At 41.7% G+C, this 26734-nt stretch overlaps 1 protein-coding gene across 8 annotated transcripts in view; it reads right to left on the bottom strand.

Moving 5' to 3' along the window:
- The window catches only part of CHD2 (chromodomain helicase DNA binding protein 2), an 84294-nt gene that overhangs the window by 45413 nt on the left and 12147 nt on the right, over positions 1 to 26734 (bottom strand). For 5 of the 8 annotated variants that reach the window (XM_037145078.2, XM_053658839.1, XM_053658838.1 and 2 more), the window contains 13 exons: positions 21376 to 21607; positions 17614 to 17700; positions 15882 to 15943; positions 11101 to 11208; positions 8992 to 9132; positions 7625 to 7758; positions 6284 to 6536; positions 5491 to 5591; positions 4520 to 4564; positions 4190 to 4368; positions 3951 to 4075; positions 2335 to 2551; positions 471 to 560 (listed from right to left, as the gene is read on the bottom strand). In XM_037145078.2, the coding sequence (XP_037000973.2) occupies positions 471 to 560; positions 2335 to 2551; positions 3951 to 4075; positions 4190 to 4368; positions 4520 to 4564; positions 5491 to 5591; positions 6284 to 6536; positions 7625 to 7758; positions 8992 to 9132; positions 11101 to 11208; positions 15882 to 15943; positions 17614 to 17700; positions 21376 to 21607 (1774 nt within the window). Of the gene's footprint in view, positions 1 to 470; positions 561 to 2334; positions 2552 to 3946; positions 4076 to 4189; positions 4369 to 4519; positions 4565 to 5490; positions 5592 to 6283; positions 6537 to 7624; positions 7759 to 8991; positions 9133 to 11100; positions 11209 to 15881; positions 15944 to 17613; positions 17701 to 21375; positions 21608 to 26734 lie in introns of those variants that run through there. The other 3 variants (XM_037145077.2, XM_037145079.2, XM_037145084.2) reach the window with 3 other exon arrangements.

The following is a 26734-nucleotide window of genomic DNA, read 5'->3' as shown; positions in this document are numbered from 1 at the left end:
AAACTGACCTTTACACTTACTTGTCACCTTGTCACTAATGGGATCACCTGTCACTTACATTTCTTAGTAACTAGAAGAAGAAGATAATCTGGAAGAGCTTCGTTTTTTTGCCCTTCTCGTCACAGAGACTGTCCCCACCGAGTGCTCTGGAGAAACCTTAGCAAGGACAGGATGGCTCTCAGGCCCTGTTTCCAACACGGACTAGAATCTCAGGGAGGTTACAGGCCTCAGTGCCCCTGTGCATCCTGCATCCTGCATCACTCAACTGGACCAGGTGACCTAAGGCCCCCTTCAGCTGTAAGGGTCTAATTTTTATTTACAACCTCCAAATTCTTTCTGGATTTGTTTGTTCATCTGTTTGTTTTTTTAAAGAAATAAATAAAGATAACATGGTGAGTGGGGGGTCATAAACCCCACCATTTTGGTAAGTAGCTCTATAAAACTTAGCCTTTGAGCTACCAGTTACATACCTTATCTTTTAAGAGGATCTCATATGTTGTGATAAGTGCATTGAACTTGAGCCTTTTAGTCTGAGAATGAATCCATTCATATTCCCGTATCTATAAAAGAAAATGATAATTAAAATACAATTTCTACTTTTACTTTTCTCTATCACCATCAAGTCTTATGACAGATGCAACAGAAACATGTTCCACTAACGGACCTGATTAGAACTTAATACCTTACACATTCTAAAATGACACAATTTAAGCAAAAAGCAGTAAAATTTAGAATTAAAAGGTCTATTACTAAAAAATAAAAATAAAATAAATTTTAAGAAAAGGTCTATTATTGAGCAGCAAAAACGTTACTGCCGGAATTCAAATAAACTGTTGTCTCCCTTCGCCCCTCCAACCAACGCAACTAACCAAGTGATGCGTTTCATCAGCAATTAAACCCCAAAAATGAGGATTTTCTTAAGAAAATATAATTTTATTCCCTGGGCAAGGCAATACTTTTATTAACGAGTAAAACAAATTCCAACCACTAGCTCACTCAGAAATTTCACTTCACAGAGCACAGAGATGTGGGCCCCAAGGAAAAGGAAAGTGAGGGTTAATGGATGAAAATAACATTGAACATGAATGAAAATCATGTCAACATGAAGGAACGCAAAAGCTGACACCTTCACACGGAGGGCGTAACTGGACACCCAGCCAGCGCAAGGGCCTGTGACAAAGCTCTGCCATTTGGTTGACAAGGTAGAAAATGGACAAGAGGAACAAGGAGTACATGTGGCTGATCGCCTCCAAAGGGGGAAGAAAGGAAAAAACAAAAGGAGTGAGGCCCATTAAGAAAACTCCCCTGATGCCACACTTTTTCGGTTCTCCTTGTCTTCATTATTACATAAAGTGCAATCTAGAAAGTCTACTTTCATAATGGTTTAAAAAAAAATGGATTAGCAAAGCTAAAAACTATCCTTTGCTTAGAAATTCAAAATTAGGACAATGAAATCCACCAGGGGTTAGGGTAGACAATGAAAGTATCTAACAAAAAAAAAAAAAACATTTGAATCAGTTTGATAATATATGACTCTAACATTTCCCTCAAAGGTTTCTGGATTCATGATGATTTGCTCTCATTTATATAAGCAGCCCCCCTGGAAACAGCTTACTGGAACACACAGGGGTGAAAGAGCAAGGGTATGGGCCCAGACAGGTCTCTGTCCCATCCCCACGTTCCAGGTGGCCTGGGGACAAGTGCAAACCTGAGTATCTCCTTCAGTTGCTTGGAAATACTATGCTCTACTTGGAAGACTCTCGTGAGGATTACGTGCAACATACATAAAGCACCAAGCACAGGGTCTGGCATGTAACAGGTGCTTCTTTAAAAATAAACTCAAGTCCCAGTGTTCTAAGTTTCTGATGCTTAAGTATGATAACAGGCAAATCTCACTTTTGCCACCTCAGAATGGCCCCTTGTCCTTTCCCCTTATACCTGTCTTACAAGTTATGCCGTCTCAATTTTAATTAATTCCTGTAAGTTTTAAATTTTTTTCAATTACAAACAGCAACAATAATGTTAACATTCTACAAGGTATTAACTCCTTCTTATAACCCTACGCAAGTAAAGTGGTCTTCAAAGTAGAGGACAGAAGAAAAATTAATTAATACTGCAATCTAAAAGAGTCCCCCCTCACAAGTTTTCTTTAAATACTGTAAGCATGTTTTAAAGAACACCTAAATTACATTTTTGTGATACATATCATCTCCCAGTATCAGGGGCACAGCAGTGTCAGAATCATACTTTTACTAAAAACTATAATGGCTACAGGTCAATTTCCAAAATACATTCATAACACAGATTCTATCCCAGTTCTTTTGGTTTACACACCGTATTTCTGCTCATCAGGTCACCTATGTAAACCACTACGTTAATCTCTGGTGCCCAGATTTCAAACTCCCTCTGCCATGAGGTGAGGGTGGATAAAGGGACGACTATAAGAAAGGGGCCATACAGCTGGTGTTGGTGGAACAGGTAGGAGAGGAACGATATGGTCTGGATGGTCTTTCCTAGGCCCATTTCATCAGCAAGGATGACACTGTTACTTCTGCAGGGAGAAAAAAATCATTAGTTTACAAACACACACACAGTATGTGCACCGAGAGCAAGGACACCACTGCCCCACAATGTCACGGAGTAAGACACTTCATTGTGAACCTCAACTATATTTCCTGTCACCTGCAGTCAAGTCTCCCACATAAGAAACTACAAGCTACAAACAGCAGAACAGTAAGTGATCTAAGCATGGTCACTTGGATTACTGCGAGCGCCTATAGAGACCACATTCATGACCTTGCCTCTGGTCGTCTACATCTATTCTTTGTTAACAGAGAAGGCAGGTGGACACGAGCACGTGACCTTGGCTTCCAATACTGAAAGCAGGGCAGACTGGCTCGCCCCACTGTTGGTGAACCCGACAGCCTGACAGTCACGAGTGTTTGCTCGAATCACCCACCCAGTCCACACTGCACGCCACCAGGTTGTTCGGTGCTACACACACTGCCCCTAGATCTACATGCTGCTGTGCGTACAGCTCGTTTAAATACACCCCAGTCTGTAGCAAGGGCAGGCTGTAGGGTTCTAAATTCTTCCCTGCACCTACTGAATCAGAGTATCTGCGAAATAGCTCCGGAATCTGCATTTTTAACAAGCACTTCTGCATATTGTGATGCAGGTGTATTCCTGGGACCACACTTTGAAAAGCCCTGCTTTAGCAGACGGGCTGGATTTGAGCAGGACACCAATAGGAAAAGGACTATGAGACGTAAGGGGAAAAAAATGACGAAATGGCCGGAGTCAGGAAAGGTATGTTCAGAAAACAAAAAATAGCTAATTTGGCAAGAAATTAGGAATACATGTATGATGCAGGTTGCAAACATTAAAAGTTTCTTGAAAATCGGGCAGCTGAAGGATTACACGCATGGAATACATGTTTAAGCAATGAACCAAGAGTGCTGGAGTGAGATATAAGTTCAAGACAACTTAACTGGATAAATGAGACATTCACCAAGAAGAGATTAAATTTTTAATTTAGGGAAAAAGCACACAAAAGAACAAAGCAGAATATACTCGAGGAAAGGAAAAGGAGGAAGCCGTTTCTCTATAAATCCCAGACACACCTATTTTATGTACTGTTCAGATACAGCGTGTTCCTGAGTCCTCGTTATGTCTCTCAGCTTTCCACTCTACTGGGAGGAAACAGGGTGAATTTCCACCAACATTCATTTTCTCTCCCTAACAAACGTTTCTCCCTAGAATATTTTCATTCAAAAACTGGTTGCGTCTGTGGATTTGAAAGGCTGACTGGACTTCCCCAGAAAGGAATTCTCTCAATCTCATAATTTTCTCATTTCTACAACACACAGGAGAAAGAAGTAACTCTTCGCACATAACAACAAAGAAGCCAGAAGCAGTACAGACAACTCCAAGCATCCTTTTCTACCTACTTGCACCAGGAATGAGCAAGCCAGTTGAGACCTTCTAGCTGATAGTCGCGGAGCTCTAGATTCTCCCCGCCTAAATATGCCGGCTGTTTCTTTAAAGCCACAAAGCGTGGTCTCTGCTTCAGGGCCTGAAAAACAAAAATTAACAAAGTAAAGATCTCCCCAATATCTGACAACACACTGTATCAATACATCTCCCCTCCCCGCCCAAAACAAAACACCAAAGCCAGCCAACACCACACCTTGCACTCTCTTGTTGGAATGGTTTTTGAATTGTTCCGACTGTGAAAGCTGTCGATACAGCCCTGGAATTTCTTTCCTATCAAGGCCTCGTCTTCCCAGCTGCACTCTGAATAAGGCAGTCCCATCCACTTGCATAGATATTCAGGTTCATTCGAAGGGGCCGGCTTCCGACTGTGGGCTATTTCACATATAAAAATTCACAGGTCAGCCACTATCCATTAAAGGAGGGGAGTGACATTCTGTTTTACATAAAATGAATGGAACATCACGTGGCAAAACATGAGCTGCTGATAAATGCTAAACATTGATAAACAAGATCTCTTACTTACCAGGAAAATCTGTTTGACCCAGTGTAGATTTGCTTGTCTTCATAGCTAAACAAATGGAAGATAATAGAGAAAACTTGTCACTAGAATCACAGAGTGCCATTTTAAGACCTATGAATAAGAATAAAAATATACCATCTCCCATCTTAAAAAGAAAAAACCCACAGGTCTGCATCGCCCTGGCTGGCTCTCTGTCCCTTTCTGTGTGCCTCTTACAGCACGATGCCCGGACAGCTGTTCTCACACCTTGTCCCCCCCCCTTCTCTCAGGAAGCGGCCACAGGCAGGCCTGCATCCCTGCCACTGCAGGATCGGCCACCAGTGCCGCACCTCTCGCCAGACTCAAGGATCGAGTCCCAGGCGGACTACATGGACCAGCAGCATTTCCGCCTTCCTGAGCCACATCAACCACTTGCCACCCTCCCAGCTCTCCTATCTCACTGGCTGGCTGTCCTCAGTCTCCTTTTGCTGGTTTCTTTCTGACTTCCAAAAGCTGGAATGCTCTCAGACTTCCTATTCTCACCAAGTGAACCATTTCTGATGATCTCATTAAATCTCAGGCTTTAAGTATGATCTACATACTGATGCATTCGCACGTGTAAATTTCCAGCCCAGACTAAGAGTTCTAAGATTCACATATGCTAGCTACATTTAAATGACTAAAAAGTTTTTCAAACTAGGCTTGTTTTCCACCCAGACATCAGCTCATCAGCTCTTCCCTCAGTCTTTTCAGTTCAGTAAGTGGTACCTCTACTCTGTTTATTCAGGTCAAATACCTTGGCATCACCCTTAACACCTCTTTCTGCCATTCCCCCCACCTCCAAATTTATCAGCAAATCTTGTTAGCTTTTCCATCTAGGTAAATCTAGGCATCTATTCCCCAAATTAAGCCTATAAAAAAGTACTTTAAAATTTACATCATTCCTGTTATTTGTGGAGCTCATGCATTGCTAAAGTAAGTTTCCATGTTCTTACCTATTACTCTTTCTACTATCTGATACTGTTTGTTCAACTCTGAGGCTAGCTCTTGCTGGCAGTTGAAATATTCCACGTCTTCAGGAGAAACTTTCCCCAACCTGGAAAGAAGACAGAAAAAGCACATCCTCATTAAAGCTGGGGTATCTGTACACGTTTATGAAAGTGAAGTCAGAGACAGGATAAGAATCTTATCTCCATGTCTATCTGCCCCTTTAGTAATCTAACTACACCAGAGATTTTACAAAAAAACATACACTTTTAGAAAGTAATGACCACCTTACACCCCTCTGATGTGGCCTATTTACCTAAAAATAACTATTTCGTGACAAATTCATGTAATTTCATGGGATAAATTCATAGATTTAAACAGATTGGAACAATACAACTGTCTTTCAGATTTAAAATAGGCCTTTTTAAATATATAATGATTGGCTTTAGGAGTGACTGAACATGACTTTGTTTGAAAACTATTCTTAGCACCAAAGGACAGCAGCAGCCACCTGAAATGAGATAATATAGTGCATCTGGGAATTTTAAATTTCTATGCTTCGTAAGTTACCCTTATTTTAGAAATATTTGTATTTTTTACTCAGCTCCCTCTGAGTATGTGCCTTTGTGAAGTAGCGTATTTTATACTATAATAAAACAGAAATTAAAACTCATCTGTCTCTATTCCTAACACAGAATAACCTGATCACGTTATACCAGCAGGTATGATGACCGGGTGTATGGCCCCTTCCTGTCCCTCGGGCTGCAAATGTATTTCCTTTATCCATGGTGGAAAATGTACCATTGCTTGATTTCATCCTCCTTCTTCTTGAAGTTCTCGAGTTTTTTTAGGCCCTTCACTTTCTGCTGTTGTAAGGACTCTTCACTCTCCCACGTGCTGTGGATGTAAGACCAACCCTTCCACTTGATGAGGTACTGGACTTCGCCTTCATCCTTTTCCGGGTCGAAGTCACCACTTGGGTCTCCATTAGCTTCAATTGCATACACAGTCGTAGATGCTCCAGTGGCTGCAAAAGGATTCCGTTTCAACAAACCTTGAAAAGTGTGTGAAACCAGACACTGAAAAGTTTCCCATGCGTACAACTGTTTAAAGAGTCTCCTTTTGGCTAAAGCACCAAAATCCTTCAACTTGAAAGAAGCAGAATTTCACAAATACAGGATAAACAAGATCAATAACTTCAAATATTTTCAAAATGAAAATCCAATTTTTATACTTTAAAATGTATTCCAATTTGCTGGTGAAATTTAAAAAAAAGTCCTTGTGCCCAAACACAATAAAAATGGAACAGAAACATCCATTCATTTTGGTCCCTAATAACTCAGAAAGCAAATCTGGCCCTCCGGGAATTTTAAAAATAAGTTAAGAAAATAAATATCTCTTCACCAATTACCCAAAGTTCTCTGTTAACTCTATTAACCTCAAGTAAGGCTAGATAGAAAAAAAAAGAAAAAGAAAAAAGGGGCAGAAAAAATGAATTAGGTGTTATCTTAATATTTCCTACATTGAAAGATTACTTTAAAGAAACCAAGTTATGCCCTGGCTGGTGTAGCTCAGTGGATTGAGCACGGGCCTGCAAACCAAAAGATCACAGTTCAATTCCCCATCAGGACACATGCCTGGGTTGCAGGCCAGTTCCCAGCAGGGGCCAGTTCCCAGCAGGGGATGTACCAGAAGCAACCATACATTGATATTTCTCTCCTTCTCTTCCCTTCTAAAGATAAATAAATAAAATTTTAAAAAAAAGAAACCAAGTTATGATATATCTCAATTTGATTATAAAAAAATCTTCACTATTGTCCAAATACGCACTTAATCAGCTGCATACTTTTCACAAGATTCAGAAAGAAGTAAAGGCGTATTTGCTTAATGAAGAAGAAACTCTACTACATTACTGCTGTTTAAGACAGTAACACATTTTACTAGCTTCAAATCTCAAAAATATAAAACACATCCCTCTGGTCTCAGCTCTGAAACATGAAGACGGGGTCAGAAAAACGTTCACATTTCACAACCAATACAGGTACGGGCTGAGTGAAATGCAGCACTTCAGAGTTGAAATATGTAACATTTGGGCCTCATTAAGCAGCTGTAGAAAGTATGTTGCTACCCAAAGGCACATACCTCCCTTCTTGCCCAGCCTTGAATCTAAGACCTTCTCAATGGTTTCACTATTATCCTGCTGGTCATCCACTCCTTCGCCAGTCATTTCAATGAGATCGTCTGAGTCAGTCTCGAAGTCATCATCTTCTTTGTAACTGCAGGAGGGACAATGCTGAGTAAGTGGGAAACTCTTCAGAATTTAACACTGCCATGTACAATGTCGTTAGAAAAAGGAACTATACCATGTTGGCTCCAATACACTGTTTTACAGATCAGACACATATAAAGTAGGCTCAAAGTTCACTTTTTCCCTATTTATGTATTAATGCATGTTCACAGGAACTACAGGTGGGCTAACTCATGTTTCAAAATAAAAACAAGAGTATACTGACACTGATTTGTGTAAGCAAAATACAAAAAACTGTAAGAACATGCCTATGTGTTCCTTTTTAGTGAGATCATTACTATATAATAAGGGAACAACTACACAGAAAATGCATAATGAATTAAAAAAAATACTACTGTTAGGCAAAACACAAGCAATATTTCCAAGATTAAATGTTTTAACCCTCCGTTTTGTCTTCCAATAACCAGGATATGAAATTTGAGTATTTTCAAACTGTTAAGACCTTCAACAAACATACTTTCTATTAATAAAATCCCCAAACGCGACCCTCTACCACATATTAACAACAGGTGGTGTGGGAGTCACACAAGAGAAAAAAATCACAGTCCTGGATGCGAGGGCAGCTGTGAGAGGAGAAAGCTCTCCATTAGCAAACTCGAGTCTAGTCCCGGCTTTGGGATCACTCGCTGGATACACTGGACAGGGTACTAATAGCTCCAGGACTCTGTATCAACATCTAATTAGATGAAAAAAATTGAGTATTTTCTAAAAGAAAAAAATTAAATGCCCTTTAATTCATGTAACGTAAAATACTGTTTGCATGAATCTATTCCTTTATTTCAATTTCTGTTAATGCATCATACCCCATTAGTAAGCTTGATAAAATTATTATACCCAACTACTATATATAAGCTGAACTTCAGAAAAAATTGTCTGATCCCCACAGCAAATCAGAAGCAAGAATACAACCCAAACATCTCTCCTAAAAAAAAAAAGGATGTTATGAAACGAAGATACCTCGACAGAACATGAACTTAAAGCAGCTCTGTTTACAGGAATGAAGGCTTGCAATGAGCCATTGCTACTCTTTCTACATTCCCATTGGCCAACACCACTCTTCTGCAAGAACACAGACCAGATTTCCAAACACCTATGCAGGACATAGGTCATTATTTTTGCCTAACATATGCACAATCCTGGGCTTCAAACCAAGTAAACTATCACCCTCACACTACTGAAAACCTTCTGAGGAATAACCCACCTAACATTTTTAGCAGCTCTGCGGCGAGTCTGCCTTTTTGGAGCTTCTTCATCTTCATCATCATCATCAGAAGACTCTTGTTTTTTTTTCTTTCCACGCTGAGCTTTAGGCTGCTTTTTAACCCGAGGTTTTGGCACTGATCTAAAATAAGAAGAGGAAAAAAAAAGGCCACTTTTACTATCATTTGTTATTTACTTCAAATCTGCATAATTGTATTTCCCAGATCAGGGGTACATAAGCAGGATTAATTAGGGCAAAGTCAGAAATTATATTCCTGGGTCCCATTCTCTGAGATTCTAATCCATTAGAAATCTTCACTTTCAACATGAAAGTGGTTTTCATGCTACCAATCTTCAATCATTGATAAAAGGTACAGTGAGTGGGTTCTGAGGCAATGGTTCTCCACTGCTCCTCGGTGTCACCTGACACGTACATACACAAATTTCACTTCTGGGGATTGATCCTACAGATACACACCGGTATAGGCATATTAAAAGTATTCACTGGAGTATTATTTGCAGTAACAAAACATTAGAAAAACTCTTAAGTGTTCATCAACCGGGAACTAGTTCAATGAATAGGATATTATGGAGCCATAAAGAAAAGAAAACAAAGGGAGTTTTTCCATGTACAGATACAGAAGGATTTCCAAGGTCATGAAAGAAAAATACACAAGGGGCACGGAATGTACAGTCTATATACAGGGAGAAAGGATAAGAAATAACTACACATACATTTTTATGCACAAAATGTATCTGAAGACTACCTGACAGACTGCCCTACCATAGACCAATGAACAGACTGAGGACATGCCCCACCCCCGGTGACGCACGTGCACAGCCAGGACCGGGGACAATAACGTAGGAGCTCACACACGAAATCCCCAAATTACCACTGTATCAGTGGCAAAAAGGTGACTAGAGAAGGGTGACTAGAGACAAAAACTCCCAAATGCATCAATCTGTTTCTGTCAGACCTACCAAACCAATGCTACACAAAGAAGTCAAGGTTAAGGGCTCGGTAAATAATGGGCAATGTCTAGAAGCTGGAACTGAAGGGCAGACCCATTCCCAAGTGCTCAAACGCAGGTGAAAGGAGACTAAACTCAGCTGCTGATTCCCCTGTGGGGGGTAGGAGTGGGGGTACAGGTGTGATGCCCTAAGCCAGGGATCGGCAAACACTTCCTGTGAATAGCCAGAAGGTAAAGATTTTTGGCTTCCCCAGACAAAAGGCAAAACTGAGGCCACTACACAGCTACTTATGTAGTGAGAGAAAATAAATGCTCACGTGTTTTTTAGCAACAAAATTCAAAATAAAATAATGAGTTGTTTTTGTGTGTGTGATATATATCTATTAAAGAGAATATCATTCTTTCTGAAAAGGTATTATTTCACTTAATTAAGATTCAAACTGAGTGTTCCCGATGGTCACACTATGAATGTCCTTCTGTAAAAGCGATGCTTAGCTAGCAGGCCGCACAAAACAAGGTGGTGAGTGGGATTTGGCCCAAAGGCAATCGCTCGCCAACTGCACCCTGCACCCTACTGCAAGGTCAACTCTCCTGGGGCCTCCCTGCCCTCCACTGCCCGCCTTCCCCAGCACCGGCACTTTATGTTGTTCTCTGTCTGATCAAAAATTACCAGTACGCTGCCACCTCGGCCTACTTCCTTTCCTGCACAAGTTGATTCTCTGGTTAATACTACACAGACCATATGAACAAGGTAATAAATAGTGAAGTATGCTTTCAACTAGACAATCAACGTTTTAAACTTTACAATTAGTTCCCTGAAAAAGAACCTGTACAGTGGTCAAATGCACAGGGAGCACTTTTTAGGAGATACGTTCTTCCCTCAGACCTAACCCTCCATGGAGTAGGAAACAGTAAGTCACTCTGAGCTACACACCATGCAAACACCCACAATCAACACAAGCAGCTCCATCATCCAGTCACTTGCTAATGATGTAGGCTGGCAAGAAGTGAACCACAGACATTCCAAACCCAGGGCCATAACACACTGCATTCCACCAATCAAAGCTAGCACTGCGTCGTCTCCACCTAACGCAAACTGGGTTCCACCAGAAGCAGAGATGTTCAAGCAAACATTGCACCTTCTGGGCACAGGCCTCCTGGCTTTCACTTTTATTTGCTCTGGTTCACTCTCTGCACTGGTGCCTTGTTCCTGTTCATCTTCTGAAGGCTCCCGTTTCCATTTTTCTCTGTGATCAAAGCAAAGCAGAATGATTTTTTTCCAAAAGAATTCTTCCAGGTTACTTAGTCTGAAGAATCTGACAACACTAATTTTGATTTAATTATGCAAAAGACAGAACATGTATCTTTTAGCTATTATTCTAAAGAGATTTCTTCTAGCTCCATTGAAATTTTAGTTCTGTTCTTTCCTTGACTATGTAATATCCATTCCTATTTTCTCTCTTGTGACAAAATAAATGAAAATGGAAACTAAGAATCTATGTTTTAAACGATTTGTTCCAGAAAAAAGTGCCATTAAATCTCATATTGTTTTGATTACTATCGGTGACCAGATTGGAGCTATAACATATACTCAATCAGTTCTTCTCAGATTTTACCATCAATCAAAGCTACCTAAAGGGCTTATTAAAACAGATTTCTAGGCCACAGCCAGTTTCTGATTCAGTAGGCCTAATGTAAGCCCTAAATTTTTAATTTTAACAAATTCACAGATGATGCTGATATAGTTAGGGACCTCCTTGAGAACTCTCATACTAGCTATTTTAACATCATTAAAATACATTTGAGGAAATCATCCCTAAAATTATTTTAATGATAAACCTACCATCTACTAAAATTATCTACTAAGCCAAATATGTAGTTTTCAGTGGATTTTAGGAAGGTGTTCCTTTGCTCCTTGAGATGTCGGAGGGTCTATAGAGCCTCACCCTACAGGTGTCTCAGTCCCCTAGTGTTTTAAGTTTGCTTGAAAACCCAGTAAGGTACTACAGGGACTGAGCTCATTTCTCACCTGTGGGGAACAAGGAACATATAATAGCTAGTGGGCATAAAATGTAAAAAAAAAAGGCAAGTATCTTGGTGTTTCCCTGCAAATAAAACCATCACCAAGGTGCCACTTGGTCTTTGTACAGGAAATGGTTATGCTAAAGACACCTGTTTGCAGACCTGGAAAGTCAAATCGATCTTCCTCACAGGAGAACGGGTCAAAGTAACAGTGGAAGCTTGCTGCAAGGAGGTGGCTGATCTGTGGAGCCTGAGAACCTTCCAAACGGGTGCAGGAGCCACCCTACACCTGAATTTGTATAGACTTCAGGGAAAAAGGTTCTTCAAGCCTTCTATGAAAAGGCAGTGAAGCACTTTACATCCATTACTTAGGTTCTAGTGACCCTGTTTCACATCCACTTCCCTAATAGTAAGGAGCTCAGTCCCTGTGAGCATGGCCATGTTCGTTCATCTTTGTATCACAGCTCCGGTCAAAGGCAGGCAAAGAGAAGAGAGGTACTCCCTTGTTAAGTGAAGAAATAATTAACGAATGAGCCCTGTCAGTCTATCCGTCAGACAGGTAGAGTGCTTTTGGAAGTGTTAGGGAAGCACACCAGTTAAGAGAGTAAGGCCCATTAGCACTGCCTAATCCTTCAGTCTCTCTAAAAGAACCACCTCCATATGCCTAATGACACTCTGGGCACCGATCTTACTCTCTTTCCCCAGAGCCTAGACAATACATGTCTGCTAAAGAATCCAAACAATAGAAGTGATGGACAGCAAGAAGTCAGGAAGATGCCCTGCAGCAACCGGGAGATTGGCACGTGAAGCCGTAGTGCCCGGGACCAAGCCCCGAGAACAGCTGGCCCAGCAGGCAAGTGCAGAGAAGACAGGCTTGAAAGAACACGAACAGTGGAGGCTAAGAGTCGATAGATCAGGTGAGAAAGATCCTCCCTTAAGTATTAGTTGTGATATACGTAACCCCACCAGGTACTGAGAACCTCAGTGAGGGTCTACGTCTTCTCTTCAAGAGGCTAACAGGGGAGGGAACACTGGGAGAGGGGGCGTTGCGGCTACAGCTTGTCAGTTGCCCTGCAGATGTACGGACTTACAGACAACAGGAGGACTGAGAACCTCCCCGTACAAAAATGTACAAAAACTCAGCAAATGCCTCTGCCTAGAGAAGGAAACTAAAGCCCCATGAAAACAAGTGGTTTGGCCACATGTCAAAGCTCTGGCCCTGCAACTCTCAACCCCAAAAACCAAAGAATCAAGAAAAACTACAGCCAGGCTTACCACATTCTGGGGGCGTCTGAACAATCGGAGGAGGCCTGATGAATTTTGTATACATGCGTGTCTGACACTGACTGAATTATTTTAAGTTTTGTTTTGATTTTCAAAACCAGGGAAAAAAGTAAAGGTCAGCAATATTACATTACTTTGTAGGTGAGGCGAGAAGAGCGATCTGTTAGCGGCCAAGAAGACTGCCTCCCAACCCTGCAGATACGCAGTGCAGGATCATCATGCTGTGTTTTAAGCTTTTCAAGTGCTAACTCACACTATGACTTTGGGGAATTAGGTCCCTGTAAGGCTGTCCTGTTCAAAACTGTCAATGTCATAAAAGCAAGAAAGCCCATGAACATGCTCTAGATGAAAGAAACCTGACAACCGAGACAGTGTCTGATCCTGGACTGGCTCTTGTAGTGGAGGTAGAAAATGTCAGGAAAGCCATCATGTCAACTGGCAGAAATGGGAGTACGAACTGCACAAAAGTATTTCAGCGGTGCTAAATCTATTCATGACAAAACTGCACGGGGCATATGAAAGAGAGTCTCCTTCATTCTTAGGAAACACACACCTGGGTGTTTAAGGGTAAAAAGGCCATGGTGTATACATGTCTTAAACTAGTCAGAAGAAATACTATGTGTGAGTATATATAAAATGAACAGCCACAACAATAAAGAAAATGGGGCAAAAATGATAACCAATGGTAAACACTAGGTAAAGCACACATTCTTCATGCTTTCATTCTTGTAACTTTTTGAAAATTAAAATTCTCCCCCAGAAAAGTTTTAAAAAATTGCTCCTTCTAAAAATCTTTAAAATCTACAGTAGTCTGCAGGGTTTCAGAACACCATTTCCCTGTGCTGACATTTTGGAATTTCCCCCCCTCCCTTTGAGTGGGTCTCTCTCACATCCTGAACTCATGCTGGGTTTGGTCCAGCCTGCTCCAAAGACAGAGGGCACAGAGGGCCTCCCAACCCGAATCTTAGCAGCTGGCTACGGGACCTCCTCCAAGTAATCTTACTAATTAAACTCACAGCAGAGGTGCTCCCAGTAAGTCTAGCTACCCAGAGGCTGGCTGGATGCAAGGCTAGCTCAGTGCCCAAATGCACAAGCCCCTGGTGAGTTCCTAGGGAGTCTTGGGCCACGGAGGCGGGGTGACAGAAGACACACACCCCTGTACAAGAACTAAGAGGCTCTTCTCTGGGTAAAGAAAGGTTCCTGAAGGCCTCTGAAAGCTGCCAACGTGGACAACTCTGAGGATTGACAGGAGAGGGAAAATAAGTGCAGGAGCCAAAGAGGAAGCCTGATGACCTGTACAAGTCTTCTGGGAAAGTGCGGGCTTCTGCACACCTGGACAAGGCCGTGAAGATGGGCAGTTGAGGATTTCAAGCTCAGCACCCAGGGATGCCGGTGGAGCCCAGCAGGATGCAGTGAGAGGCGAAGGAAAGAGCCCAGTCACACAGTTCTCAGGGCTCCCAAAGGCCACTTAGCCTGGTAAGCTGAGAACAGAATCTCCTAAGCAGGCCATGCAACAGAGGTAGAAAACAGCCTTTTAAGATACTAAGAAGTGCAGGCTCGCCTACAGCTATTATTTTTCCAACTCCAACTAAATATTTAGAACAGAAAGGAAAGCTGCATATCCTCCACGCAGGTCACCACCATTAAACACCAGACTCGGCATAGTTTCTAATAATCCTGTTAGGTCAGCAGAACAAGCATTACTCCACTTTGGAAATGAGGAAACAGATTTTGAAAACTCCAATCACTGTGCCTTAGGCCAATACTTAAGATTACTAATATTTAGAACAGAGAACATAACTGGGGCTCTTACTGGGGGGCCATGAGAACTTCTCTCGGTTTACAAGGAGAAGCCCCTAAATCTGTGTGAAGGTTTTTTCAGTATCCACATTTTTTTCTTTCTTTTTTGAAATGCTACTATATATTTTCCTGAGGAGACAGGCTACAGAATCCAGACTCTCAAAGGGATCCACATCCACTCCAAAAGAGATTTTTAAAATTATTTCTTAAAAAGAAAAATCAAATACATTTTCACCAAAAATAGAATTATTAAAATAAATGTTGAAACAATGAATTATAATGTTATGAAAGAATTTCACAGTAAGCCCAAGAATTAATATTATCTGGCTTATGAACTGTAATATTAAAATGACATGGAAAACAACAAGGTGAATTTGAATTTTCACATTAAAGTGGGTGTCTCTAACCAATACAATTTTGCCAACACACACAAAAAAAACCCAAGGGGAAATGAAAAACAGAAAACCCAAATTTGTTCCATGTTTGATTAGAATAGAATACCAAGTGCATACATATCTGGTATTTGTGTACATTTTTAAGAAAAAAAATAATAATTGGGCTAATCGGGCCAACCAGGTGGAGGAAGTTGGGGGCTGCCCCAGGAAGGAGCCCAGGCACATGCGAGATACAGACGAGAATCTTGGGCTCCGACTGCTGCTGCCACAGCAGGTCAAGCTGGACAGTGACCCAAGATGGTGAGAGAGAGAAGTGGACTCTGGGACCTGTGTGCGAGGAAGGCACACCCAAGCTTTCCCAGAAATGCTGACATGTTACAAACTACTAGGTTTCGTAATTTCCCCCAGGAAAGACTTACTGTTTTTTCAGCTGCCTCTGGCCTCTTCTTTTTGGGCTCCCACTCTCAGACCCGCTACTGGCCTTCAGTGTGTGAGGGGGAGAAAATGAGTACAGACTTTAATGCGCAGTTGTTAGGGTCAACACTACCCCTGGTTCAACAGTCTACTCAGTACAACATCATTCAATAGGAGCTTTCAGACAGAGAAACCTAAGCATCTGTTTGGTGGTACTCCCTCTCCTTCTGCTTTGAAAACTAATTTGTGTCATTACTAATGTCAGGAAACATTTCTCTCAGCTTGATTCCTCTAGGAGAGCAATGCAGTATATTTTATGGGGTGACAGCAATGCTCTGCATCTGCACTGTCCCCCTCAGATATCACAGCCAGCAGCCACGTATGACTCCTGCAGCCCCGAAATGGGGCTAGTGTGACTAAGGAATGGAGTTTCTCATTTTAGTCAATTTAAACCAATCTAAAAAGTCACACGTCTAGGGCAACCACACTGGGGACTGCAGATCCACGACGCCATACAAAACTGCCACATCCAGCCTGCCACTGAAGGTGGTGACTGCTGACCTTCAGTTTAGACCCACTGAAGGGCATGTTCACTCATGAAGCGACAGAGCTCTGCTGACAGCGCTTGGCCAAGGGAAGGTGACGGTCTGAGACATCTCTGAACAGCTCCTTTTCTCCAAAAGTAAGCAAAATGGCAAACTCCCCCTCCCTACTGCTCTTCGTCTTGTGCCCTACAGAGAATGTGTTCATTTATATGTAAAAGAGAAAAACATTTACACAACTACCTGGTTGGTTATAACAAACATGGCTCACTAACCTAGTTCTAGACACTATGGAAAAAAGAAAGCTAAGGCACAGCAGCTCAGGCCACTCAAAATAAAACACCATAAATGCAATGCAGATTTACAGTAAAACATATTTTTAAAGTAAAAACCCACCCGCAATTCTCCAACCCCTGGTCATTAATAGCTTTTAGCAGAAGGATGTTACATAGGTAATAACGGCAATAGGAAGGCACATTTCATCAAGAGACAAAAAAGCATCTCTTTAGAATGTAATCTATAAAGCTGGTATAGAGTTAAGAATCCACAAAAATATCACAAACTGAAAAAGGTCTGAATCTCTAAAAACAACAGAACCCAGTATATAATACTAATTTCAACAATCACCAATCTCTCACAATTACATCAGAGTAAATGTTTTATCAGAGTGAAACACTTTACAGTGCACACTAAAAATGAGCTAGTAAACCACATTTACAGAAATAAGATGATGTACATTGCTTACATCAAGCAAACTCTCCTTCCTTTCTCAGAAATAAACCTGAAACTACCTCCATTGTTTTATTTGTTTACCAAGCAAGTGACTCACTGAATAAAAATCTAGATTTAGAGATTAGGTATTTTAAAAAATAAACATCTTGCTACAATCAATTTTACCATGAGAAATGTAAAGAAAAAGAAAACAGAAATTTGAGGCCAGTTCTGTGTAATGCTCTGAGCACTGTTACTGAAGCATGCACATGACATGCGCTTTCTGCAAAGTTTCTTTTTCTTTTTTTTTTTTTTAAAGAGGTGGCTTTTCCTGCTGCACCAGGTTGAGAAAGCTATCATTAGTCACTGAACTCCCATCCTGAAGTTGACTTTTGTTAATGGTCACAACACATACCAGAGTCAAAAAGGATGAGGTGAGACAAGGCGTTTCCATATATGTCCGTAAAACCTTTCTTTTTCTTACCTCCTCCTTAATATTAAATCGTGATGGTTCTTGTCTGCTTCGGTTTGACCGCCTCACCCCATAAACATCAGGATATTCTTCCCACATCTGTAAAATTAACAGACCATGCATAGATCTTTTTTCCTTTTTACCTTGACCCTCCATTTACTACTTTCATTACTGGAACATGTATTTTAATTTAAGAGTATTCAGGTAACAGAATATTAAGAGGATTGTTTTGTTAGTTTGATGAGACAATAAGCAGCCATCTTTAAAAAGAATAAGGCATATTATCCTAGAACACATTCATGTTTACCAATGCCTCATTACTAATGGCTATTAAACTATATGGTACACTGCTTACTCATCATTAAATATATGCAAACTTACAGCTGAAGAAAATGGCAAAAGAACACTGGCTTCTACTAAAGACAAAGTATTTCCTGATGTTTAAGTCCTATTGTTTCCATTTCAGCTTTGACTGCATACTGACCCATCTAAAACACTCAAAAAACAAGCAGGGCCCAACAAAGTCAAATTAAGTAAGAATCGGGGCGTTTGTGTATTTCTTTAAATTCCTCAGGATGGGTAGCATGCCAGGCACATATAAATTAGGTATTTCTAACACTTAAATTAGAAATTCTCAGAATGAGAATCATTGCTACCTTTTTCCAACACACCTGATTTTATTTTCTTAGCAGTTCAGGAGCCCTTTGCCTCCAAGAACTATTTTTAGCAACAATTCTCACTAGTGATCAAACAAAGTTTAAAGGAGGAATTAGTTGAAGAGAAAATTTTTTTCACAATATATTTCAGCACCATCTTATACGAAGAGTCAAGCCAACAATTGCATAGTACAAATATTCAAGGCCCCTCCTTCCTCAGCCTGTAACAGGGTCTAGCCAACAATCTCATGCTCCATCCAACAGCTAAATATATTGTGTTCTTTTAATAAAATCAATCGCTGAAACGCAGAACGCATCTGAATGCACTGTGGAATACCGACGTGAAAGTGTTTAACCAGAGTTAAACGTGTAAGAGATGCGTGAGAGCCAAAATTAGAAATGGGGGTTTATCATCAAAACACAGGTGAGGCCCTGGCTGGTGTAGCTCAGTAGACTGAGTGCAGGCCTTCAAACCAAAGCATCACCAGTTTGATTCCCAGTCAGGGCACATATCTAGGTTGCAGGCCAGGTCCCCAGTATGGGGTGTGCTAGAGGAACCACACATTGATGTTTCACTCCCTCTCTTTCCCCTTCCCTTCCCCATCTCTCTAAAATAAATAAATAAAAAACAACAACAAAAAAACCCCACAGGTGAAAGCTTATGTCACAAAAATATGTGACGGCAAGAGAATGCCATTGGCTAAGGCTCATGAAACATGTATAAAGTGGCCCACAAAAGGTAAACTTGATGAAAGACAGCCCAGAAAAAAAAATGGCATCAAGCCAAGGGACCACTTTATCAAGTGACTTAAAGAACAAAACAAAAAAGCCCTGAGTAAGCTACAGAAAAACAAGGCCTCCATAAAAACAAGCAAGATGTTCCAGGAACAGGCATTTTAGAGCTAGAATCTGAGCTAAGCACGTAAACCAGTGCCTTCAGTTTTTGAAGGTGAAGACTGTGTAATGGCCTTAGACTCATCTGAGAGTCAGAAGACAAAAGGTCCAACCACAGGAGTCAAGAATAAGCAAGTGGTGGGAAATCCGGGCCGAAGAGGCAGCAACGCAGAACACGGACCAAACCTGGCGGGGGAGGGAAGGAGACCAATAGCTTTACTCCAGTCCCGTCGGCCAACACCCACCCTGACCCCTCTCCGAACCTCTGCTAGAACTGGGGAATTAGTCAACATGGGTACTTAGAGGGCTTTCATTAATGGTGGTGGCTGCATTATTTACTGTCACTGCCTGAACTGGTCTTATCATTTAAGAATATGAGGCATTTGGCCTCCACTACCGAGACTCTAATCACAGTATACATTGTAAGGCCTACATCCTGAAATCATCTTAGTCCTTTTGAGGGTTCACGATATCTAACTCGATTCTTCAATGAAGAAAGATGAATGAATGTAGCTTTACCGTGTGGAAGAAAGATGGACAAAGGAAACAACCTTCTCTAGAAGCTCTCCTTTTACAGTAACAGTCACTAAAGTCACAATCCAATCTTTCTGTCTGGGATGTCCACCCATGTGTTAGCTGTATTAACTTTGTAGAACCGATCACCTTAACTTTAAAAGTATTATTTTAATATTTCTGCCTAAAGCTGTATTTCTAGGTTGAAATTCGGTCTTAGTAATGATTTCCCTTCTTTCTTATTTTCCCTTTCTCTTTATAAAAGGCAAGGTCCTCACAGTTAACAGTTGAGAACACTAGATAGACAGTCAACACGATTTCCATCGAGTTTTAAACGCACACCGGTCTCCTTCCCTCTGTACAAATAAAGAACTGTGTGCAGAAGGAAGTTACATCCAAACTCATTTTTGTCCCTTACACTGCTTTCAAACCTGTGTGGTGGCCCCTGGGAGAGAGACACCTGGTCTAGACGTCCACAGGAAAGCAGGCTGAGGCACGACGCCCTGTAGGTGGCCCAGGGCAGCCTTCCACTACAAGTCTGGGAGGTAAGTTTCTGCATTTAATGACACTCAGAGCGAGATTTCTCAGCAGCACTCTCGAGCGCAGGGTCTTTTTGAATGAAGTCAGTCACCACCTGAACTGCCTCCTGTGAAAGGCCTGGCCTATGGAGGAGCAGGAACAAGGCAAGCACTTGAGGGTCTCACGGTCACTTCTCTGACGGTCAGTTAATTAGCAAGGACAACTCTCACTCTCCTGCCGCTAACACGGCCCCCAGCACTCCCTGATCTCCCACCATCTCCTAAGGGTCACTTGCCATTATGCATTGGTTACACTGGGAACAGAATGGAAGCATCACGGTGAATCCCAATTTTGCTCCAGTTCAAGGCAATTTTATTTTCTCAATTTTAGATTTTTGAAGCTCTTCTGCAGAACCTGCAGGTAATTTAAAATCATTTGTCCTGCTATGAATCTCTAACTGCAGAGTATCAACTGGTATCTTAAGAAGAACAAAAACTGATTTAGCATAAAGCTTTTATTTTCAAATTTCTAAAAGCAATATTCTTACGTGAATCACTAAAAATACCTAAGTGTCTCAAATGGTATTTTAAAAGATCAGCTGCATTCTTATGATTAATTAGACCAAGTCATTAAATGCATCTTAAAGTATGAGCATCAAAAGGAAAATGCTGTGAGACTCAACCTACAGCTCTGCATCCTTTGCCTGAGGACTCGTCTGGGCTGAGCGAAGACCGCTACCTGCACTGCCCATGTGCAGGCGGCTTCTCCTCTGTGGGAAGTGCTCCCCTTCCACTGTTCGGAAAACGGAAACCGCCCCGATTCTCGCATTGTGATCACCCGTCACACCGCTTTACAACTGCCTTTTAGTCACCTGTCAGTGATGCGTTGGTGTTTCTCGGTATGGTGTCTTAAAAAAAAAAAATCTAACTACCTGTAGTAATGGTTAAAAACCAAAACTACGGAAAGTTGTCCGCTGCCCTAGAATTTCATGGTTCATGTAATTATTTCCTTTACAGCTGATGATCAGCTAGTAGAGCAGAAAGCAGTGCCCACTTATACCCAGAGACAGCATATTATAGAAAAAGTGGCTGCAGTGTTACCAAGACACCTAATGAGTTTTCCTTGGGAAGTAAAGGTCTGCTAGCTGGTCCCAGCTGGCAGGCAATTTGTACAGTTACAGCAAAGGAGATACCTTCTTCACATCAGCTATCCGTTCCTTCTTAGAGGCTGGCTTCTCTTTGGCTTCTGGAAGGACTGGCTGGGACTTGGAACCCGCTGATTCGCTCTCGGATTCCGACTGGCTCTCTGAAGACTCAGAACTGCTATTTGACTCGCTGCCATGTCCGCTTCCTGGGTCGCTGCCCTGCTCACTCTCCGACTGGCTGCCTGAGTCTGAACCTGAAGCTTCTTCAGATGCCGAATGACTTGATTTAAAAAAAAAATTTAAAGATTTAAGAACTGCCATATAAACCTGTTTAAAAATATCTGAGCAGTAAAACAACAATGGACACTAATTTTGATAATATACGATCAAAACCTCTAAGTTTACTTTTATATTCTTATATTGCAAATAATATCATTACTATTAACCTCAACATCCCTAATAGCTACCATTTTTTTTGAGTGCTTGTAGGAAGCCACGTACCAGCTAATTTAGATAGATTCACTCTTACGAAAACTCGGAAGGGGAATATTATTTTCTGCTTTATTCCAATGAAAAAGACTCTGAAGCTCAGAAGTACTTAAGTAACTCTCCCAGGAGACACAGGAAGGATATGAAACCAGGTCCATCTGTCTGAATCCACCAAGTTTGTTTGTTTAGTATCATCCCTCCCTCCTCAAAACAAAACAAACAAAACCCAACACAGAACAAAACTAAAGCAAGGCAGGGTTACCCAAAAAATAAGACTGCAATCTGGCTGTAGTTTTCCAATCAGTGTCCTCAACAATAGGTGCTAATCAGACTCATCTGGGCAGTCCTGTAAACACACACACGGACCCCCAAACCAGAGGTCCTGCCGGGGAATCTCCTGCAGTGAGTCCCAGACCTGGAAGATCTAACACAACAAAAAGGACATTCTGATTCTAAGGAGAGGGCCTAATTAAGCGCAGACAGCTCCTGGCTCCCACAATCCCTGCCTCTTCCTCATTCCCAACGCCCCTCACAAGGAGGCAACCTAAGCAGGTGACAGCAGAAGCCACAGACAGGAACAGAAGGCTGTTGGGAGATTATCAGCTTTGAGGCCTAGAAGGCAATATACCCTCCTGGTCTCCAACCAGGAGAAAGCACGCCAGGAACATGCTGGCAGGAGTGAAGACAATTTGAGAGAAAGGACCTAAAGGGGTACACATGTCAGAGGAAGAGGTGGAGATGTACTGCTCACTCAACTCGGCTGCCTGAAAACTATTTTTTCAGCCCCGACTGGTGTGGCTCCGTGGGTGGGGCGTCCTCCTGCAAAACGAGGGGTTAGGTGTTTCATTCCCAGGCACCTGCCTGGGTTGCAGGCCAGGTCCCAACGGGAGGTGTGCGAGACAGCCGATCATTGTTTCTCTCCTCTTTCTCCCTCCCTTCCTCTGTCTCTAAAAATAAGTAAGTAAAATCTTTAAAAACATTTTCTACAAAAACCCTATCTTTTCATTTTCGTGAGAAGGAGGTGAGGCAGAACCCAGAGTAACATTAACTTAACAGAAAGGTCCCTGAGTTTAGTAAGCAGGAGATAAGACACATGGCATGAAAGCCCAAAAATTCTAGAAGGGAGGCTAACTAGGACTGACACAGAAGTCCTGTGTGCGCCACACTAAGCACAACGCAGTCCGGGGGTGTTGTGTTAAGATGAGGAAGCCATGACAATAAACGGGAAAGGGCAGTCTGTACCTTGGCAAAGGGGGCTGTGATCACTGCACAGGTACCATGCATCACTCTAAGTGCTCTGTATGTATCATTCTGCTCATTCCCCGGAACAACCCTCTTAGGCATTACTATGTCCACACAAAAGAAAAAAAACTGAGAGGTTTTAAATGCCTTGATTAATCACGTAACTTGAAAGTGTGCAGGATGGGAGGACAGCAGGAATTCCTCCCCAAGTCTCGCTCTGAAGAGCACACTCTACTTTTGTAAAGTAGAGGGGTACAAAACCTTAGAGACTCAGGAAGTAAACTTGTCCCTCTCGCGCCAAGTCGCAAACCAGCCAGGCACCAGGTACCAGTGACTCAGCGTCGTCAGGGCCTCATCACACTTACTGACTCCTTGATCCTCCCACGGAGTCCAACCTGCAGCCCAGGGTGACTGGGAATGCGGCCCAACATAAAATCGTAAATTTACTTAAAAAATGGTGAAATTTTTTTCTTTTGTGATTACGTGCTACAGTGTATTTAATGTGAAGCCCAAGACAGCTCTTCTTCCTCCAGTGTGGCCCAGAGATGCCAAAAGGCTGGACCCCTCTGCCTAAGGTGACTGACTAGTTACCCCTTCACCTGTGACCAATGAGATGGCGTCACCACACAGAGAGGAGAGAGAGGAAGGCTGGGTAGCATAGTTAGAAGTGAAGACTCCAGTGTCCATGGCGTGAGTCTCAGTCCTGGCTCATCTCAGACCTGTGCCATCCTCTGGGCCATTATCTATACGGTCATGAGCAAGAAATGGCAGCTATGAAAGCAGCACTCTACAAATGCCAAACTCTTAACCACACATGAGAATGTCAGAATCTCACATCCAAGCTCTACCTCCCCTTCTAACACAAAGTTCTTCCCAGCTGGCTCCCGTGGGTGAGGCAGTGCCCACGCAATCCGTGCCGCTGGTTGGACTTTATTACCAGCTGGAACCCCACCAAGCGCTCACAGAAAGGTACTGAGGCAGCTCCAGGAATGTGCTTGTAAGTGAGGGATTTAAAAAGGGCTGCCTGTCTGAAAGGGGTGTCACTCATCACTTATGCATTTCTCTGTTCCAGCGACACTGGACCACCTGCAGAGCACACAGTCACCCCTGGAGCGGTCACCTCCACTCCTTGCTTCTGCACCAGGCTAAGTACCTCTGACACTTGAAGCCTCCCCTCCCATATTACCTTCTCTAGGAAAACATCATCTGTGCTCTCCAGTTCGAAGCTCAGTGCCTATTACGCACTCCCATGATACCTTGTCTTACTTAGCATCTCTGCCACAGCAGTGATTACCCCTGGGGAACTGAGAACAGGAAGCCGGCTTTCAACCTGAGCTTCAACTCCCACGCTCCGAAGGAGCTCTCACTTGTTAGCACTTCCTGGAGCAGAAAATATTTGTTTAAAAAACAATCAACATCTCCACATTTAAGGCACTGATTGTCTAATTATTCCCTCAAAGGACAGGGTATTTCTTGAAATATTATGCAGCTTTGCTATTAATGTTTCATTATAATACCAAACACTAGTAATGCTAAACTGTAGTTTGCCATGCTGATTCAGTATCAGATGCGAAAAATCCACAGGCCTGACAAGTAGGGTCAAAGTTTAGTTGATGAGAAGTCCTTTCACTAAGCTTTTACCTAAACAATAACCTAGTAAAATTACCTGATTTCCAATGGTACGAATAGTTATAAGGCAATTAAAAACAGAATTTTCAGAAATTACCCACCATACATACAGAAGCCTCATCAAAAATAAGTATCGGAACCTGAACCTAATACAAAATAATACTGAGTGTAAATTGTAGTTGAAAAAATAAAACTTAGGAAAAAGAAAAAATCAGTATCTGAAACGTACTCAAAATCTAAATTAGAAACAAATATCCCAATTTTTGACTGAACGATACAAGGAAAATACAACACAAAAATAAATGAAAGCAACTCGTCAAACCTGACATCTTACATCCCAATAGAAGAATGCTTATGGAAAAAGTTTAACACTATTCACTTGTAAATAAAAACAATTTGGTATCTTTTCAAAATCCATTTTGAAGCTGGCAAAATGGAGCCGTTAAGTGTTTCCTACAAATGGACTTTGAAATCAAGAGGCATCAATAGCTATTGTTCCATTTTTAACTTTTTAATCTCCATTTCCCAAAGGGCCACAAGAGGGCAGAGCAGCAACATCCACTTAAAAAACCAAGCACGAGGTTCCCTGCCCAGGAGCTGCCATTTCAGCGCTTAAGTGTTTATTTTCCTGAACTTAACAAAATGGCTGAACTACTTGGCAGAGCAAGTTTTTGCTGTTGCTGGTGGAGGTGGCGGTCAAAGCAAAATCTGGTAAAAACACAAAGCAATCTATGCTGGGATTCCATAAAACCTATTTACAGATTAAGCTCTATCAATGATAAACAGCTAATATTTTTGGAGCCCTCAATGTAGCAGACATACACAAAAATTCTTCTTTAACCCTTACAACCAGATGAATCATCCTCATTTTACAGCGGAGACTTAGCCCAGGTTGTGTGTATGCGATGCCATCATCCCCACCCCCAGTCTGGAACCTCTAAGCGGTTCTGCTGTCCTACCAAACCAGTCATTCTTCAGGTCAGCAGATTACTATTCAGCTGCCCCAGGCTGATGCAGCAGGCTTCCTTCTAATCAATCACCTCTACGTCAAAGATCCTTAAGGCCTCCTCCAGACTCTGGCTCAAGGTCTATGATTCTGAAGACTAAGCCACCTACATCATAAACAAGGTTAAAAGGCAAGCAACAGAGAAATGTGGATGTATTATATACTCAACAAAACATGTATACATGCAACAAATGAAGAATTCCATATCAAAGGGAAAAACAACAGAAAACTGAGCAAAGGAAACATGCAACTGCAGAACAAGAACTGAAATGGCCAATAAATTTATGAAAAAGTAATTAAACCTCACCCATAATTTGGGATGTGTATATGACAAGATTATTTTAAACTCATTTCCTTTGCAGAAATTTTGGAAGTCTGATAATATTAAACAATGGTAAGAAGGTAGGGAAAATAGCCCTGGCTGGTGTGGCTCAGTGGATTGAGCACTAGGCTGAGAACTAAAGGGTCACAAGTTTGATTCCCAGTCAGGACACATGCCTGCACTGTAGGGCAGGTCCCCAGTAGGGGGCACGTGGCAGGCAACCACACACTGGTGTTTCTCTCCTTCTCTAAATCCTCCCTTCCCCTTGGTCTAAAAGTAAATAATTTTTTAAAAAAAAGAAAGTAGGGAAAATAGTACTCATATACCATTATTGAAAAAGTAATCAGTAGAAGCTTTGGAAAGCACCTTGACATTATTCAGTGAACCTCAAAATATCCACATGTATCATGCAATTGAACCTGTGGGTGGGTATGTAACCTAGGAAAATTATCCAACTTATGCAGCAGGTGGGATATACAAGTTGGTCAGAGCTCTGCTCCTAAGATTAAAACGAAACCTAAGTGTTCATGTATGAAATATAAAATGTGAAATATTCATACTATGCAATGAACTAAGGGGATGAATTAGATCTATAACTATCAACATGACAATTTCAAAACTATGTTTTTTAAATAAAATATATTATGTAAACCGTGTATGCTTTAATGTCTTATACGCCAATTTCATGAAATTGACTGGGGAGAAGGGCTAAACCATAT

Source organism: Artibeus jamaicensis, unplaced genomic scaffold, assembly GCF_021234435.1.
Source record: "Artibeus jamaicensis isolate MK-2021 breed Jamaican fruit bat unplaced genomic scaffold, CSHL_Jam_final scaffold_612, whole genome shotgun sequence".
In the NCBI taxonomy this organism is placed as follows: Eukaryota; Metazoa; Chordata; class Mammalia; order Chiroptera; family Phyllostomidae; genus Artibeus; species Artibeus jamaicensis.
This window is presented reverse-complemented; position numbering and strand designations above follow the sequence as displayed.